At 41.5% G+C, this 16,968-nt stretch overlaps 1 protein-coding gene and 1 pseudogene across 1 annotated transcript; both read right to left on the bottom strand.

Annotated features, from left to right (window-relative positions):
* Nucleotides 1-2,478: 2,478 nt before the first annotated feature.
* Nucleotides 2,479-4,910, bottom strand: LOC107128915 (heterogeneous nuclear ribonucleoprotein A1-like; annotated as a pseudogene).
* Nucleotides 4,911-5,103: 193 nt separating this feature from the next.
* On the bottom strand, nt 5,104-7,406 carry CCR8 (C-C motif chemokine receptor 8). Its single transcript, XM_015445353.3, has one exon. It carries the CDS (start codon nt 7,390-7,392, stop codon nt 6,325-6,327), a length of 1,068 nt encoding a protein of 355 aa, XP_015300839.1. The 5' UTR covers nt 7,393-7,406; the 3' UTR covers nt 5,104-6,324.
* Nucleotides 7,407-16,968: the final 9,562 nt, after the last annotated feature.

Below are 16,968 nucleotides of genomic sequence, written 5' to 3'. Positions count from 1 at the left end.
GAAAGGATGGCTTGATTGTTCCTAACACACTTGCCACTGTCCATTTAGCTAGCAGTTGCTGATATGCCCATGTTGTACAGATTCAATATAGGCCAGAGGGTGCTTTCCAAGCATTTGGAGCCTCTAGCTGATATCAAGAGTGGTTTAGAGTAGAGAATTGAGAGAAAGGGTTTGGATCTGGTAAGTAGGAGTCATTCTGGGCATTTCTCTATAGAGTTTTGTTTTTGGTCTTATCATAATACTGTTGCCCTGGGCAGGTTGTTTCTCTTATTGCTTCTGTGAAAGCCTTTCCCCGTTGGGCGATACGGTACTTTTTAATTATGGAGGTTTTTAACAATCAAACACTGGCTGAGGCTGTTGGTTTACTGGCAGGGTTAGGCAAAGTGAAGTTATCTCATGGCTTTAATTCCTTTGCCTCCCATGGCCACTGGTTCCCCATATTAGTTTTTTTACATACATAGCATGAGGAAATTCTTCAGCTGCCAGCTGTGTTTTCAGCTAGTTGAGCAAATAAGTTTTTGGTTAATGGGGGAAGCTCAGGCACTGGCTGATCAAAATGCTTGTAGAATGACTTGTGGACCTGCAATTGCAGGGTTGGATACATTTGAGTCCTCCTAGTCTTTTTGACAATCGGTAGTGGAACTTCAAGGCCTGCTTCTTGTCTATCAACTCGTAATAGTGCTGTCTGTCCTGTAGACCAAAAAGGTAGCTCTAGCTTTAAGATAGTAAAATTTAAAGGATTGCATGTCCTTGTCTTACAATTTGGTTTGGTTGACATACTCCTTAGTAGAGCAGTCCTTCGTGAATATAAATGTTGGAGCTGTGTTAGCATAGACCACTGAATGTTACAGTGTGGGCATCTGATTTGTGGTTTTCTGTACAGATGTTTAGGACTGTTGCTGCTAAGCCTCTCTTGTGTTAAACCATTGCAGACTGCTTCTGGTTTTTTTAAGATTATGAACATATGCGGCATGGCAGGCATCCAAATACAAGTAAATAGGTCTTTTATAGGAGGGAGGGGCTTCTTTGGTTCAAGCTATAACCTCTCCTTTTTTTTTTTTTCCTCTGATTTAATGGGTACCTCAAACCAGAATTCATAGGGTAAGAGTTTAGGGTTATAACATACATATAGCTGATTATTTCCTGGGTCACAGACTGAATAGGTGGCCTGGTTGTATGTGCAGGTTCCTAACTTGGTTTCTGTACATTTATAGTAGGTATGGTACAGTAGAGTTTTAACTATGGTATTTCTTACCCAGGTAGTGTGTACACAATGTGGGCATCTTTCTAAAGATTTCTCCTTTTTTACTATAGGCAGAAATGGTAAGAACATTAGTGTATGTAATAGAAAAATGCTTACACTACACATGGGCATGGCAAACCTTCCTCTGGGCATAGACATTTGCAGCATTTGCAGTAATAACATGACAACAGAACAATCAGTATTGACAGAATTATAACTAGGCTTATAAATTGTATTTATATTTACTTTTCCAGAGATGGTCCTCTTAGCTTTGACTGTCATAGACTAGTCAGCTTCTGGGATGTGACTAGAGCAGAGCTTGCGGGATCCTCAAGCTTTAGCCATGTGTAGACTGACCAGCTTCCGGTGTGGTCAGTGTAGGGCAGTTGTCCTTCTTACCAGTGGTTGGATTTTGCCATAGGACTATGCGGGTGGAGCGATCTGGGTATTTTTTGTTAATCCACTGGTCGTCGTTAGGAGTTACTGCTGCCGCTGGTTTCAGCCAGCTATAGTGAATTGAAAGTGTGACGCCTGCATCTTTAACGGCAGTGGGAGTAGACATGATTACAATATGGGGCCTATCCTATATGGGTTCTAGAGAGGTTGGATTCCATTTATTAACTTAAATAAAGTCCTTATACAACATATGCCCTAATCAAAAGAAAAACCAGTGTGGCTATATTAATGCTAAGCATAGTAGATATTAAGACAAGAAGTATTACCGGAGAGAAAGAGGCATTTCATAATGCTAAAAGAGTCAATTCAATAAAAAGTCATAACAAAACTATTTATGCATTCACCTAATAGCATAGCTTCAAGATATATACTGCAAAAATTAAAATAATTAAAATGAAAAATAGACAAACTTCCAATCATAGTTAAATATTTTAACATACATGTTGAATATCCCTTATCCTAAATGCTTGGGATCAGAAGTGTTTCAGATTTTGGTTTTTTTTTTTTTTTAGATTTTGGAATATTTGTGTATACATAATGAGATATTTTGGGGATGGGACCCAGGTCTAAACACAGAATTCATTTATGTTTTATATATACCTTATACACATAGCCTGAAGGTAGTTGTATTAGTCAGGGTTCTCTAGAGGAACAGAACTAATGGAATATATATATATATATATATATATATATATATATATATATTAACTCACATGATCCCAAGGTCCCACAGTAGGCCATCTGCAGGCTGAGGAGCAAGGAGAGCCAGTCCGAGTTCCAAAACTGAAGAACTTGAGTCTGATGTTCAAGGGCGGGTAGCATCCAGCACGGAAGAAAGATGTCAGCTGGAAGGTTAGGCCAGTCTCTCTTTTCACATTTTTCTGCCTGCTTATATTCTGGCCATGCTGGCAGCTGGTTAGATGGTTCCCATCCAGGTTAAGGGTGGGTCTGCCTTTCCCAGCCCACGGACTCAAATGTTAATATCTTTTGGCAACACCCTCACAGACACACCCAGGATCAATACTTTGTATCCTTCAATCCAATCAAGTTGATACTCAGTATTAATCATCACAGTAGTTTTATGAATTTCATTTTATTTATTTATTTATTGAGACGGAGTCTCATTCTGTTGCCCAGGCTGAAGAGCAGGGGCACGATCTCTGCTCACTGCAACCTCTGCCTCCCAGGTTCAAGTGATTCTCCTGCCTCAGCCTCCCAAGTAGCCAGGACTATAGGCACAAGCCACCACACCTTGCTAATTTTTGTATTTGTATTTTTATTTTTCAAAATAATTAAATCATTTATTGATTACACATGATAATGGATGATACACAAGCTTCATTCCCATCTATAATTTTACCTGGTACCATTATTCAATTTAGATATATTGCATAGGATGTGCCAACAATCATTTTTATAACCAATAATTCCATGATTTTGCTTGGGTAATCCCTTTCAATGGTGAGCTTCAGGTCATAATAACTGTCAGTTATTATGGTTTAGTAACTGTCAGTTACTAGAGTTTCTGAAGACAATGGCTTCTCCACCCAAGCAGGTTGTATATAAATTCCAAATAGAACCTGGCATCACCCTGAAAGAATTCTAACTTCACACTGCTGGGGGAAATTTACCAAGATGGTTTCAGAGTAGACTAACTTTACACAGCACATTAGAAAAATAAAAGACATTTATCCAGCGTCATGATCAGACTATTACATTTAGCAATCAACAGCATGGGTGCGCAAAAAAAAAAAGAAAAAAATTCTACATTAAGACCCTTTGTTGGAATGCTTTACACTTTCCACAGAACAGAAACTAAAATAACCATTATACAATTAGTCACAAATACAGTCCTCGAGATTTTTTGCTCATAAACATGAGTATTTGTCTAAAACATATCTTCTTTGTAGCAGCTAGGCCCTGCCACCACTGTGCTTGGTTGAGTTCACAAATCTGTTGTAACCTGTAGCTTCCCTATCACTTCTCTGGCTCTCCTCTCCTGCTAAGCTTTGTTTCCTAATTAAAATCTTCTGCCACTGCCATAGCTACTGCTGCTGCTGGAACTGTCATAGCCACCTTGGTTTCGTAGTTTGGCCAAGTATTGGCCTCCACCACCATAGGGGCCAGAGCTTCCGCCTCCAAAGTTTCCTCCCTTCATGGGTCCAAAATGTGAAGACTGATTGTCATAATTGACAAAATCATTGTAGCTTCCACCACCTCCAAAATTGCTTCCATCATTACCAAATCCATTATGGCCATCCCCACTGCCACCATATCCACCACCACCATGGCTGCCCCACCATAACCACTGAAGTTTCCTCCACCACTAAAGTTGCCATTCCCACCAAAATCACCTCCACAACCACCACCAAAGTTTCCAGAACCACTTCGACCTCTTTGGCTGGATGAAGCACTAGCCATCTCTTGCTTTGACAAAGCTTTCCTAGCTTCATAGTTATGGCCATTCACAGTGTGGTATTTCTGAATGACAGTCTTATCCACGGAGTCATGGTTGTCAAAGGTTATAAAGGCAAAGTCCCTTTTCTTGCCACTGCCTCGGTCAGTCATTATTTCAATCACTTCAATTTTCCCATACTGTTCAAAATAATCTCTTAGGTGATGTTCTTCTGTGTCTTCTTTAATGCCACGAACAAAGTTCTTTTTCACAGTTAAGTGTGCACCTGATCTTTGAGAATCTTCTCTTGAGACAGCTCTCTTTGGTTTCACAGTTCTTCCATCTACCTTGCGTGGCCTTGCATTCATGGCTGCATCCACCTCCTCCACAGTGGCATATGTGACAAACCCAAAGCCCCTGGAGCACTTGGTGTTTGGATCTCTCATTACCACACAGTCCGTGAGCGTTCCCCGTTGCTCAAAATGGCTCCTCAGGCTCTCATTGGTTGTTTCAAAGCTCAACCCTCCAATGAAGATCTTCCTCAGCTGTTCAGGTTCTTTAGGAGACTCTGACTTAGACATGATGGCAGTGAGAAGAGAGACTCTAACGGTGCTTCTTCGGTGGCATTTACAGGCAGAAAGGCTAATTTTTGTATTTTTAGTAGAGATGGAATTTCACCATATTGGCCAGGTTGGTCTTGAACTCCTGACCTCAAGTGATCTACCCGCCTTGGTCTCCCAAAGTGCTGGGATTACAGGGGTGAGCCACCATGCCCAGCCAAAATTTTTAATAATTTTTGTGCATGCAACAAAGTTTGTGTATGTTGAATCATCAGAAAGCAAAGATGTCACTGTCTCAGCCACCCACAAATAGAATATTTGTGGCGGTTTGGCACCATCATCTTTCCTGACTCTGAACTTATCTGAAGTATGCCATATATGTTGTTGCCAACACTTGGAACACAAAATCTAAAGACGTAGTTGTGCATGCCTGGCACAACCTCTGCCCTGTGATTGTGTCTACTGATGATGTTGAACTAGTGGTAACTTTGAAGGATTCTGTATGTCAAGTGAAAAAAAAAAGTCTGACCTCCTTACATATGCAAAAAAATATACTTCCAGAGTCTGCAGTAGGCTGAAAGAAATGGATATTGAAGTTTTTGACATCAATAATGAGACTGATATTCATTGACTGATGGTGAAACAGCTGAAATGGTTCTGAATCAAGGTGATTCAGATATTGAGTAAATCGTTGATACTACTGATAAGCAATCATTTTCTTACACTTACTCACACATAAGTACTTAAAAGTAAAAAATATGACACACCATTAATAGTGAAAAAACAATGTGTTCGTGGTAACTAAGCAGCAGTAGCATCAGCAGAATACCTGTATCAGCTGTTAAACAATAGCAACAACGGTAAGCTTTCAGTCTCTACTTATGATACTGAGTTTTTATTGAAAGGTTACCATCCACTATATATTTTTTATTTTTTTCCTGTAGTTACATACCAATATATTTTATTTTATTTTTATTTTTTATTTCTTACATGAGAAGAAACATCAGACACAGTTTAGGAATGAGGAAGTGGGTCCTCCAGGGAAGGCATTCTGTTTGATGGCTTTTAAACGTCTCCTCTAGAGGCATCATCAACAATGGTTTTTGTCTAGAAGTCTCTGTTTGATTTTATAAGCTGACATAATTTCTTGTTCTGTTATGAATGTATGCTGCTCTAGTCCTTCCATAAGCCTGTCAAATATTTTCACCATGTCATCGACAGGCACTTTTTATGCAGTATTAACAGCATCATCTTCATTGTCACTATAATCACAATCACCTTGATTCAGAATCACTTCAGCTGTTTCACCATCAGTCAATGAATAGACAACTGGAAACTTCAATATCCACTTCTTCCAGCCTACCGACAGGCTCTGGAGGTATATTTTTGCATATGTAAGGAGGTCAGACATCTTTTCTTTTCACTTGGCACACAGAATCCTTTAAAGTTACCACTTGTTCAGCATCATCAATAAACACAATCACAGGCTTGAGGTTGTGCCAGGCATGCACAACTATGTCTTTAGTCATTGTGTTCCAAGTGTTGGCAACAACATATATGGCATTCTTCATGCTGAACTTTTTTTGGAAACCTTTCACACCCACACCTCTGCTCACTGCTACTAGCATGCCATTCAAGAAAATGTGTTTATATTTAGTCTTCATTGATCCTCACAAAATGTAGTCTATGCTGGAGGAACGGAAGGAGTGCTGCTGGCAGGATGATGACTTTTCACAGCTCTCCCTAGGCATTTGTCTTCCTAGGTAGATGAAGATATGGCTGCAACTTTTCTGAAATATTTCTGAGAGGTGTTTCTTGAACTTCTCCCCTACAAAAGCATAGATAACAGGGTTCACACAGCAGTGAGTAAAGGAAATGATTTCTGTGACATGGGTGGCATAATTCAGTTGTTGACTTATGCTACATCCATCCAAGATGTGCATACTGTGCAAGGAAGTGAGGAAAAGAACCACGTTGAATGGGACCCAGAAAAGTAAAGATGCAATGACCACAATGAGCACCAACCTGATGGCCTTGGTCTTGTTGTGGTTTTGACACCTCTTCAGCTGGTGCAGGATTTTAATGTAGCAGAACATAAAGATGGTGAATGGGATCAACAAGCCTAAAATGTTCATTTCAAAGTTGGTGAAGATCTTCCACTTCAAAGTCTGTTGATTGTAAAATGAATAACACTGTAGAACACCATCTTCAGAGGCCACTTGGTAAAACACTAGCAATGGGATGGTAGCCATAATGGCGGTTAGCCATACTACCAGGCTCAGGGTTGTGCCCATCCTGATCGTCCTCACTTTTATGGCATACACGGCATGGACAACAGCCAGGTACCTGTCCACACTCATGAGGGTGATGAAAAACATGCTGCTGTAGAAGCCAATGTAATAAAAGCCAGACACCACTTTGCACATTACAGTCCCAAACACCCACTGATCCAGCTGATAGTAGGTCTGAAAGGGGAAGGAGAAGACAAAAAGCAGGTCAGACAGGGCCAGGTTCAAGAGGTATATGTCTGTGATGTTCCTCAGCTTCTTGCAGACCACAAGGACCAGGATGACCAGGCTGTTTCCCAGAAGACTGAATACAAACAGGAGGCAATAAAAGACAGCAAGGAGCAACTTGTCGTTTCTCTGGATAAGTTCTCCATCACAGGGGCTTGAGAGGCTATCAGGGTAGTAGTAGTCGGTCATTGTTGTCATGCTGGGGTCAAGTGTATAATCCATCAAGGCAGCGGGACCTGGTCACAGAGACACATAAAAGACACTCCTTAAAAACATTTTTATTTTTTAAAAATTAGGGGGATGTTATGGACTGAATTGTGTCCTGCACAAATTCACACGTTGAAGTGCTCAACCCCTGGTGTGGGTGTGACTATTTAGAGATAGGGTATTTAAAGAGGTAATTAAGGTTAAATGATAGGCTGGGAGCTGTGGCTCATGCCTGTAATCCTTGTACTTTGGGAGACCGAGGTGGGCGGATCACCTGAGGCCAGGGGTTCAAGACCAGCCTGACAAACATGGCGAAACCATGTCTCTACTAAAAAATACAAAAATTAGCCAGGTGCAGCGGGTGCATGCCTGTAATCCTAGCTACTCAGGAGGCTGAGGCAGGAGAATCACTTGAACCCAAGAGGCGGAGGTTGCCGTGAGCCGAGATCGCACCACTGTACTCCAGCCTGGGTGACAGAGTAAGACTCTGTCTCAAAAAAAAAACAAAAACAAAAACAGGTTAAATGAGGTTATAAAGGCAGGGCCCTGGCTCTCACAGTGCCTCACACCTTTATCCCAGCACTATGGAAGGCCGAGGTAGGCGGATTGCTTGAGGCCAAGAGTTTGAGACAAGCCTGGCCAACACTGCAGAACCCTGTCTCTACTAAAATTACAAAAATTAGCCGGGTATGGTGCCACACGCCTGTAATCCAAGCTAGCTTGGAGGCTGAGGCACGAGAATTGCTTGAACCCAGGAAATGGGGATTGCAATGGGTCAAGATCACACCACTGTACTCCAGCCTGGGTGACAAAGTGAGACTCTGTCTCAAAAAAAAAAGAAAGAAAACAGAAACGAAACCAAAAAAGGCAGGGCCCTAATCTGATAGAACTAGTGTCCTTAATAGAAGAGAAAGAGACACAAGAAATTTCGCTGCTCTTGTGCATGGAGTAAAGACCATGTGAGGACACAGCAAGAAGGCTGAAATCAGCAAGCCAGGTAGAGAAGCCTCACCAGAAATCAACCGCATTGGCAGTTTGATCTTGGACTTCCAGCCTTTAGAAGTATGTTAAACAACACTCTCTGTTGTTTAAGCCACTCAGTCTATTGTATTTTGTTATCTAAACCCAAGCTAGTACAGGGGAGTCAGCCGAGATGAGAAAAGCCAAAACTTACAATGAAAATGTAAATACCTGTAGTTCCATCACCTAGAATTAGCAGCTGTTAACATATTCTCACAATACTTTGGATTCTTTTTTTTTCCTTCCTTCCTCCTTTTTTTCTCCCTTATTTTCTCCCTCCCTCATACCCTCTCTTCCTTCCATCCCTCTTCTTTTTTTTATTTTTGATGCAATAGAGATGAAGCTAATGTTCCCTTTAACTACACAACTTATCCCCATAACATAAACAACTAAAACCAATTTGGTATGTGTCATTGGAAACAAATTCCCCCTGTACTTTTACATATTTATATACATCCATAAACAATATATATTTTTGTGTGTTTACTTTTAACTTACATAAATGATATATTGTTTCTCATTTTGTATTTTCCTTACTGTTTTAGAGATATATCTGCATGATATTCATCAGTTTATTCTTTTAATTGCTTTCCTAAGCACCAAAAAAAAATAATTTTATAAATGCAATAGAAAAATGATCCCAATTATACTAGCAATGAAAATTACTAGCATTTCTAGGAATAAACCTAATAAAAATGCAATTCAGTTACATAAAAATTATAAAACTTGACAATTCTTCTCAAATTGATATATACATTCAATACAATTTCAATCCAGACATATTTTTCCAAGGAATTTGTTTGCGTTACATTCAGACATCCCTATCCACTCTGCTACCTTTCTATGATTTGAAAGCACAAGCAAGCAGCAACTTATTTATTTTTTATAGAGACAGGGTCTCACTAAGTTGCCCAAGCTGGAGTGCAGTGGTTATACACAGGTGTGATCACAGTGTACTGCAGCCCCTAACTCCTGGGCGCAATCAGTCCTTCTGCCCCAGGCTCTTGAGTAGCTGGGACTACAGGCACCCACCAGCAACATCTTTAGTTATATGAAAGTTTGCTTGCTGGCTTCCTTCCTTAAGAACAGCACCCAGGTGTCCTTCAGTTACCTGATAGAAGCCCTGTACCCAGCACAAGGACAGATCTTCCCAGATGCCCGGTATTCTAAAGGATCTTTTCTTATCTACCTTCCCACTCTTCTAGGAGTTTTCACTCTCTCCTAAAGGCCTGCAGAGAAAATGGCATGGCTTGCTCCCCTCAGCCAGAGCATGGGCAGCCACTAATACACATGCATGTTTGTGGGCTCTGAGGAAATGCAAAGATTAAAAAAAAAAATTTACCTCTTGTGCTAGACCTCTGAAATTATGGTCTTCCCTTTGCCTATCCTCTAAAGATATAAAAATGCCCCTGCCTACTCATGCCCTTCTTCCCCAAGGATGCTTATAGCACATACCTTAGTGATAGCCTTTGTTCTGGAGGTTTCAGCGTTGCCAATTCCTTCTTCACAAAGTCTGTATCTTCATGTGTGAGTGCAGCTCAGTGAACAGCAGCTCCTCTGGAGGTGTCCTCCCACTACAAGAGCAGACAGAAAGAAGGCAATGCAGTCTCTTGAGGGCTCCACCCTCACATCTAGTCACCTAAAGGCTTTAGGGAGGCAGTGAGGGTTAAATGAGATCATAAGGCTGAGGCCCTAATTCAGTAAGACTGGTGTCTCCTCGGTAGAGGAATACACACCAGAGCTCACTCTCTGGCCTCCAAGTGCTCAGAGGAAAGGCCATGTGAGGACACAGGGAGAAGGTGGCCGTCTGCAAGTAAGGTAAATAGGCATCACCAGAAACCAAACTTGTGGGCACCTTGGTCTTCTAGCCTCCAGAACTGTGGGAAAACAAATTTCTGTTGTTTAAGCTGCTCAGCCTGTAGTATTTTGCTATGGAAGTCCTAGCAGACGAATACAGGGGTTAATGGGAATTTTCTGTGTTGTCTACCTAGATTTTCTGTAAACTTAAAACCTCTAAAAAAGTCTATTAAAATTTTTAATTGAAAATGGTATTAAAATGAAATCATAATTCCATTATTATTTTGAAGTTGTAAAATTTATACCAAGACTGGCTTTCCTCCATGGTATGTAGCGTACACAAATGTGTGTGTATTTGGTATGCATGTACATAGCATGTACATATATTAACTATTTCAACAGGAATGCCCTTTGAAAATGACTTTAAGTCAATTTCCCCTATCCCAGGAGAGTGAACATGAGTCCCAGAATTGTTGGGAGGAAACAACAGAAGTTCCAGAATCTCCTCATCTCCAACCCACTCATTCCTGGAGAAATGCAGTAGAAATATCTGCTGGATGCCAGGTACGGTGGCTCACATCTATAATTCCAGCACTTTGGGAGGCTGAGGCAAGAGGATTGCATGAGCCTAGGAGTCCAAGACCAGACTGGTCAACATAGCAAGACCCCAGCTCATGATTTGGCTCTGTGTTCCTAACCAAATCTCATCTTGAATTATAATCCTCATAATCCACATGTGTCAAGGGCGGGACCAGGTGGCGTTAATTGCATCATTGGGCAGTTTCCCCCATGCTGTTCTCCTGATAGTGAGTGAGTCTCAACAGATCTGATCTGATGGTTTTATAAACACCTGGCATTTTCCCTGCTTGCACTCACTCCATCCTGCCGACCTGTGAAAAATGTGCCTGCTTCTCCTTTACCTTCCACCATGATTGTAAGTTTCTTGAGGCCTCCCCACCAATGCAGAACTGTGAGTCAATTGAACCTCTTTCCTTTATAAATTATCCAATCTCGGTCTTTCTTTATAGCAGTGTGACAACAGACTAATACATCATCTCTACAAATTGTTTAAATAAAATTAGCCAGGCGTGGTGGCATGCGCTTGTAGTCCTAGCTACTTGGGAAGCTAAAGTGGGAGGATCACTTGAGTCCAGCAGTTTGAGGTGAGCTATGATTCAGCCACTGACCTGTCTCTAAAGAAGAAATAAAAGGAAATATCTGCTGGTACCTGAATTCATACCTCGGAAATTCACCTCACCATCATTCACGTTTTGACACAGTTTGGGGAAAACCCAGTTCCTTTATGAGTTTTGTATGTGATAAGCAAAGATCAATGGTGAGCCAATGGAGAACTCAGGGCCCTCAGGTATGACTAGTCCATGTCATGATGGTGGGAACTATGGGACTGCCTCATCAGTGTGGGCAGGTGTGGGGGAAGCCACCTTCCCCTCCAAAGCCCAGTTAAGCAAGGCCTGAGGGACTAAGGTGGAATTCCCCCCAAGCCCAGTTTCTAGTGCAAGCTGATCTAAACCCCAAACCGTCTCTATTTTCAGTTCCTGAGGATTGTTTTATCAGCTGCTTCTCCATACCTGGCACAGTGCTTGGTGCACAGCAACTTCTTAATAAATAGTTGAACAGGCAAAATGAGGCAAGGTGGAGATGTGGGAGTCTGGTGAAGAGTTGGAGGAAAGGACTGAACAGCCAGAATGGAAGGATGCTCCTCTTTCTGTGTTTCCGGGGCCAGATCTGGGGACTGGTGTGGGCCCCTGCAGGACTGGACACTCGCCTGCTGTCACCTGTGTATTTGTTTTCTGTGGCTGCTGTAACAAATTACCACCAACTTAGTGGCTTAGAGCAGCAGATGTGTATTCTCCCCTGGTTCTGGAGGCCAGATGGCAATAATCCAGCAGGGCTGCCTCCTCCTGGGTGCTTGAAGGGTGAATTGTTCCTTGCCACTTCTGGCTCTTGGTGGCTGCCCCAGCAAATCTGGGGCTTGTGGCCACATCACTTTAATCTCCACCATCTTCACATCTCCTTCTACACTGTGTGTCTGCATCAGATCTCACCCACTTCTAATTTATGCGGACACTCATGATTGGATTTAGGATCCAACCAGGTAATCCATGATAGTCTCCCTATCTCAAAATCCTTGACTTAATCACATCTGCAGAAGCTCTTCTCCCAAGTAAAGTAACGTTTACAAGTTCTAGGAATTAAGACTTTGTCTCTTTGGTTGACCATTATTCAACCCACAACATCCTGACTCTGAAGACAGGCAAACTGACATAGTTAACTGACAAACCTTGGTTCCTCACCTTTGGGCCTACAGCAGGGATTCAGGCATTCTATGGGAAGGCAGCAAAAACCAAACTACAAGGCCAAAGTAGTGTGACACCTCCAGAGCCAATGGCCTCTCCAAGTCTACCTCCTGCTGCACATTCAATGGGTTCTGAAAATGCTGGATCAGATCCATTGGGGATTCAATTCAATTCCACTGGGTCCCTCCAAAAGTTCAAAAGACTGCATTTCACTTCAGAAGGAAAAACAGACTAGCAGCATATTTGACCTCCTTTCCCTCAAAATAAAGAGAAAGAAAAGACTGTATTTAAATAAACCCTAAGTGTAAATGTAGAAATTACCTCTATTACGGATACTTGTCATAGAGTATTAGGGCAGAAAATGGCCTCAGGTCATCCAGCTGATGTCTCTCCCCCTCTCTTTCTTTCAAAGTGGTAATATTGAAGTCCAGAGAGGCAAAGTGACTCTCCCAAAATCACACAGCAATTTGGTAGTAGAGCCAGAGCCAGAGCTTAGGTCTTCCGAGGCACAGCTGAGGGTGCTTTTCTTACTGCACTGCATTAAAAATTCTCATGCAATAACATTATAAAGAGTTGTGGATAAGACTAGAGGAAGTCTTTCTGTATTTTCTGTAGTTTTCAACTATAAATCAGTCCCTCAGTGGTTTGGAGGGTAAAAACCCATTTGCTTAACAAAAAGTGTTAGACAAAGCCAGAGTTTAAGAAAAGCTTGTGTGTTATTAATGGTAAAGCCAGTTTATCAGGAAAGTTTTTGCCATCTATATAATTTAATTTTCCATATGGATTACAGAAAAAGAGTAACAAGAAACAGATTTTTTTTTACTACTATTTCCTTCATAAGAGTAATCATGACAATTGTCAGCATACAAAAAAGGTATCATCACAATTTTGGTTTGAAGGGTTGAATATGGAGAAATGTGGTTAATATATTTTTAGTTCCATTTTCAGGAAATTCATATTACTTTGTGTGCCAGAAGAATTGATTAGATCTCTTAGCAGTTTGTTTTGTTTTGTTTGAGACGGAGTTTTGCTCTTGTTGCCCAGGCTGGAGTAAAATGGTACGATCTCGGCTCACTGCAACCTCTGCCTCCTGGGTTCAAGTGATTCTCCCATGTCAGCCTCCCGAGTAGCTGGGATTTATAGGCGCCCGCCACTACACCCAGCTAATTTTTGGTATTTTTAGTAGAAACGGGGTTTTGCCGTGTTGGCCAGGCTGGTCTCCAACTTCTGACCTCAGGTAATCCACCCACCTCAGCCTCCCAAAGTGCTGGGATTACAGGCCTGAGCCACTGTGCCTAGCCTTTTTTTTTTTTTTTTTGAGACAGAGTCTTCCTCTGTCGCCCAGGCTGGACTGCAGTGACATGATCTCGACTCACTATAGCCTCCACCTCCCAGGTTCAAGCGACTCTCCTGCCTCAGCCTCCAGAGTGGCTGGGACTACAGGTGCATGCCACATGCCCAGCTAAATCTCTTAGCCTTTTGATGGTGCTTTGTTCCCAGAATGTATCTTCTACAAAAACGTTCACCACCTTTTTCCAAGGCTACAAGCACTAAAGTGCCTAGCATATTCTCAGAACTGCTTTTGCCATAGAAAGGATAAAAAAATGAAATTATATGATTTCCTCACTTAAAGAGCTTAACAATCATGGCACTTGCATCACAGGAGTCCCAGGAGGTGATGGTTCTCTGAAGAATGATGAATAATGAAAGGAAAAAGTATCACTGTGAAAACCATGTAGAAACCCAGATAAATCTTTATGATTAAGGTGGCACGTATACTGTGACTGTCTCTTTGCGAAGCATGGATGAGTGTGGGTACATCCAGAATGAAATAGGCAGAAATTAAAACAATCTTATATTAGGTTATTTCTTTTTATTCTTAAATTTCTCCTTAATAAAGACATGCTGTCATTTCAGTTACAAGTTTTTAGGAAATAGAAAATTGCTATCAAGCACAAATTCAAAGCAAAGACATTTTCATGTTGTGAATGATTTATTGATTAAATTGTAGATCAATTTAATAAGCCACACGTGTAATTCTCTCCCATTGACTTGCAAAAAGCACCTGTACTGCGAAAGTGGTACACAAAGGAAACCTTAGTTTATCATTATGAAGTTGGGGAGAAGAAAAAAAAACCTATGAGGCCAAGTAGTGTGAAGCCTCCAGAACTAATGGCCTCTCCAAGTCTATCTTATGTTCAATACCTGGGCCACATGAAAAACTCTTAAGAGGAAACTTGGAAGAGTTTGTCCCTGCCCAGGAAAAATGCTCCCAAGTTAAGGGTAAAAGTAGAATGTCAATTCTTCACTCCTGATAATATTCACCCTGTTCCCCTGCATAGAAGAGGGGTTTGTGAAATATTGTTTTATTCCCCCATTTATTCTCCGTCTTGAAACAAGGCCAAATGCATTCATTACTGTGACACGGGAATACATGAAGGGCTTCAGGAGTAAAAGGGACTCCTGATTCTTCTTCCTGGGTCTTCAGGGTAAGAATGTGGAGGAGATCAGGGAGCAGGCCCTAAAGAATGGATGTGCCTTCCAGCCGGGAGTGAAGCATTGAGAAAAGCATTTCTCTGAGTCTCCAGAGCCTTGTCCCAACTTGGCTACCATATTGCTCTGGAAACCTGGGAAAGCCACTAAATCTTTCTGAGTTTTAGTCCAGTGCTTCTCAAACTTTATTGTGCATCCAAATCACCTGGGACTCGTGTTAAGCAGCAGATTGTGACTCAGCAGGTCTGAGCCTGAGATTCTGCAAGTCTAGCAAGCTCCCAGGTGATGCCAGTGTGGCTGGTCACATTTTGACAAGGCGTTAGGATCTTCGTGTGTAAAACGGGAATAAAGCCTTCATGAGGGTTGGGCACAGTGGCTCACACCTGTAATCCCAGCACTTTGGGAGGCCAAGGTGGGAGAATTGCTTAAGCCCAGGAGTTTGAGACCAACCTGGCCAACATGGTGAAACTCTGTCTCAACAAAAAATACAAAAAATTAGTTGGGCATGGTGGCATGTACCTGTAGTCCTAGGTGTTCGGGAGGCTGAGGCGTGGAGTCACCTAAGCCCAGGGAGATCAAAGCTGCAGTGAGCCATGATCGAACCACTGCACTCCAGCCTGGGCAACAGAGTGAGACCCTGTCTCAACAACAAAAAAAAGAAGAAGCCTTCATGAGGACATTGTGATTTAATGAGATAATATGTGTAAACATGCTTAGGAAAATGTGTTGCTCCTAAAAATATAATGAATTGTTACTGTGGAGATGGTATATTTGAAGGCCTGTCCAATAAAATGAAAGTGGGAATCCCCTATATCTCCACTGCTTGATACCTGAAGACAATGGCCACACCAGAAAATTTCGCAGCTGAGCCTATGAGAAATGTCAGCTGTGCCAGCAGGACACAGCAGTCTCAAAGGCAACTTCTCTGGAGAAGAAGAGAACAAAATAAGAATGCTCTGTGATAGCTAACAGATGTGCATGAGTGTCCAGTGGCTTCCAAAGCTCATGGGGTGGAAGAAGAATCTGCAGAAACAGGAAGTCCTGCAAGAGAACAAAGACACACACACTTTCCAAATACAGAGATGGGCTCTTCTGATAATTTTCTTCACTTTTTAATTTAAAAAAATTTTTTGAGATGGAGTCGTATTCTGTTGCCCAGGCTGGAGTGCAGTAGTACAGTCTTGGCCCAAGGAGGTGGTCTCAAGGGAATGATGAAGGTCGGGACATGGCACCCCAAAATATGACTGAAGGAGACCAGAACATGCCACTCCAAATGTACCTTTTTTGGCATAAAGATTAATTTTGAGATGATTATTTTGGCAAACAGGAGAAGCTCTGAAAACAAGAGTAGAAATTGCTCTTTTTGCAAGAGAAGTTTCAATAGATAAAGGAAATCTCCATTTGCAAGGGTGTCTGCTCTGTGTACCAGGAAGAGAAGATGACTCTAAATTACTACAGTCTTATCAATGGAGAAGACTCTAGCATAAATTTCCATAGCAAACCTTACCCTTGTTTACTATATTTTTGCTGGCCAACTCCCTATTACTGACCTCCCCAACACCTTTCTTTATTTGTTTCACTTGAAGATCATAGTTAAACATGAACTCAAAGTCACTTCTTTGAGATGTACTCATTTTCCCTAGGTATCTCCAGGTATTCACGAGGTACACACATTATTAAAACTTCTATTTGCTTTCCTCTTATTAATTTATCTTTTGTACAGGAGTTTGTTTCCACTAAGAACTATGAAGAATAGAAAGAAAATTATTTTTCCTCCTTACAGGAAATTTAATACACACACACACACACAGTTGAACTGAGCTGAAGATGAAAGTACAAACTGTCAAAATTTGTGGGATGCAACTAAAGCAGTGCCAAAAGGAAAATATTTTTTATTTCTATTATTTTTTTTTTGTGACAGGGTCTTACTCTGTTACCCAGACTGAAGTACAGTGGTGTGATC

Source organism: Macaca fascicularis, chromosome 2, assembly GCF_037993035.2.
Source record: "Macaca fascicularis isolate 582-1 chromosome 2, T2T-MFA8v1.1".
Taxonomy (NCBI): Eukaryota; Metazoa; Chordata; class Mammalia; order Primates; family Cercopithecidae; genus Macaca; species Macaca fascicularis.
Note: the sequence above shows the minus strand (reverse complement) of the source record. Positions and strands in the feature narration are given on the sequence as shown.

What these genes read in the sequence shown, in the direction of transcription:
- CCR8 (XM_015445353.3), bottom strand. Translation starts at nt 7,392, where the DNA reads ATGGATTATACACTTGACCCCAGCATGACAACAATGACCGACTACTAC.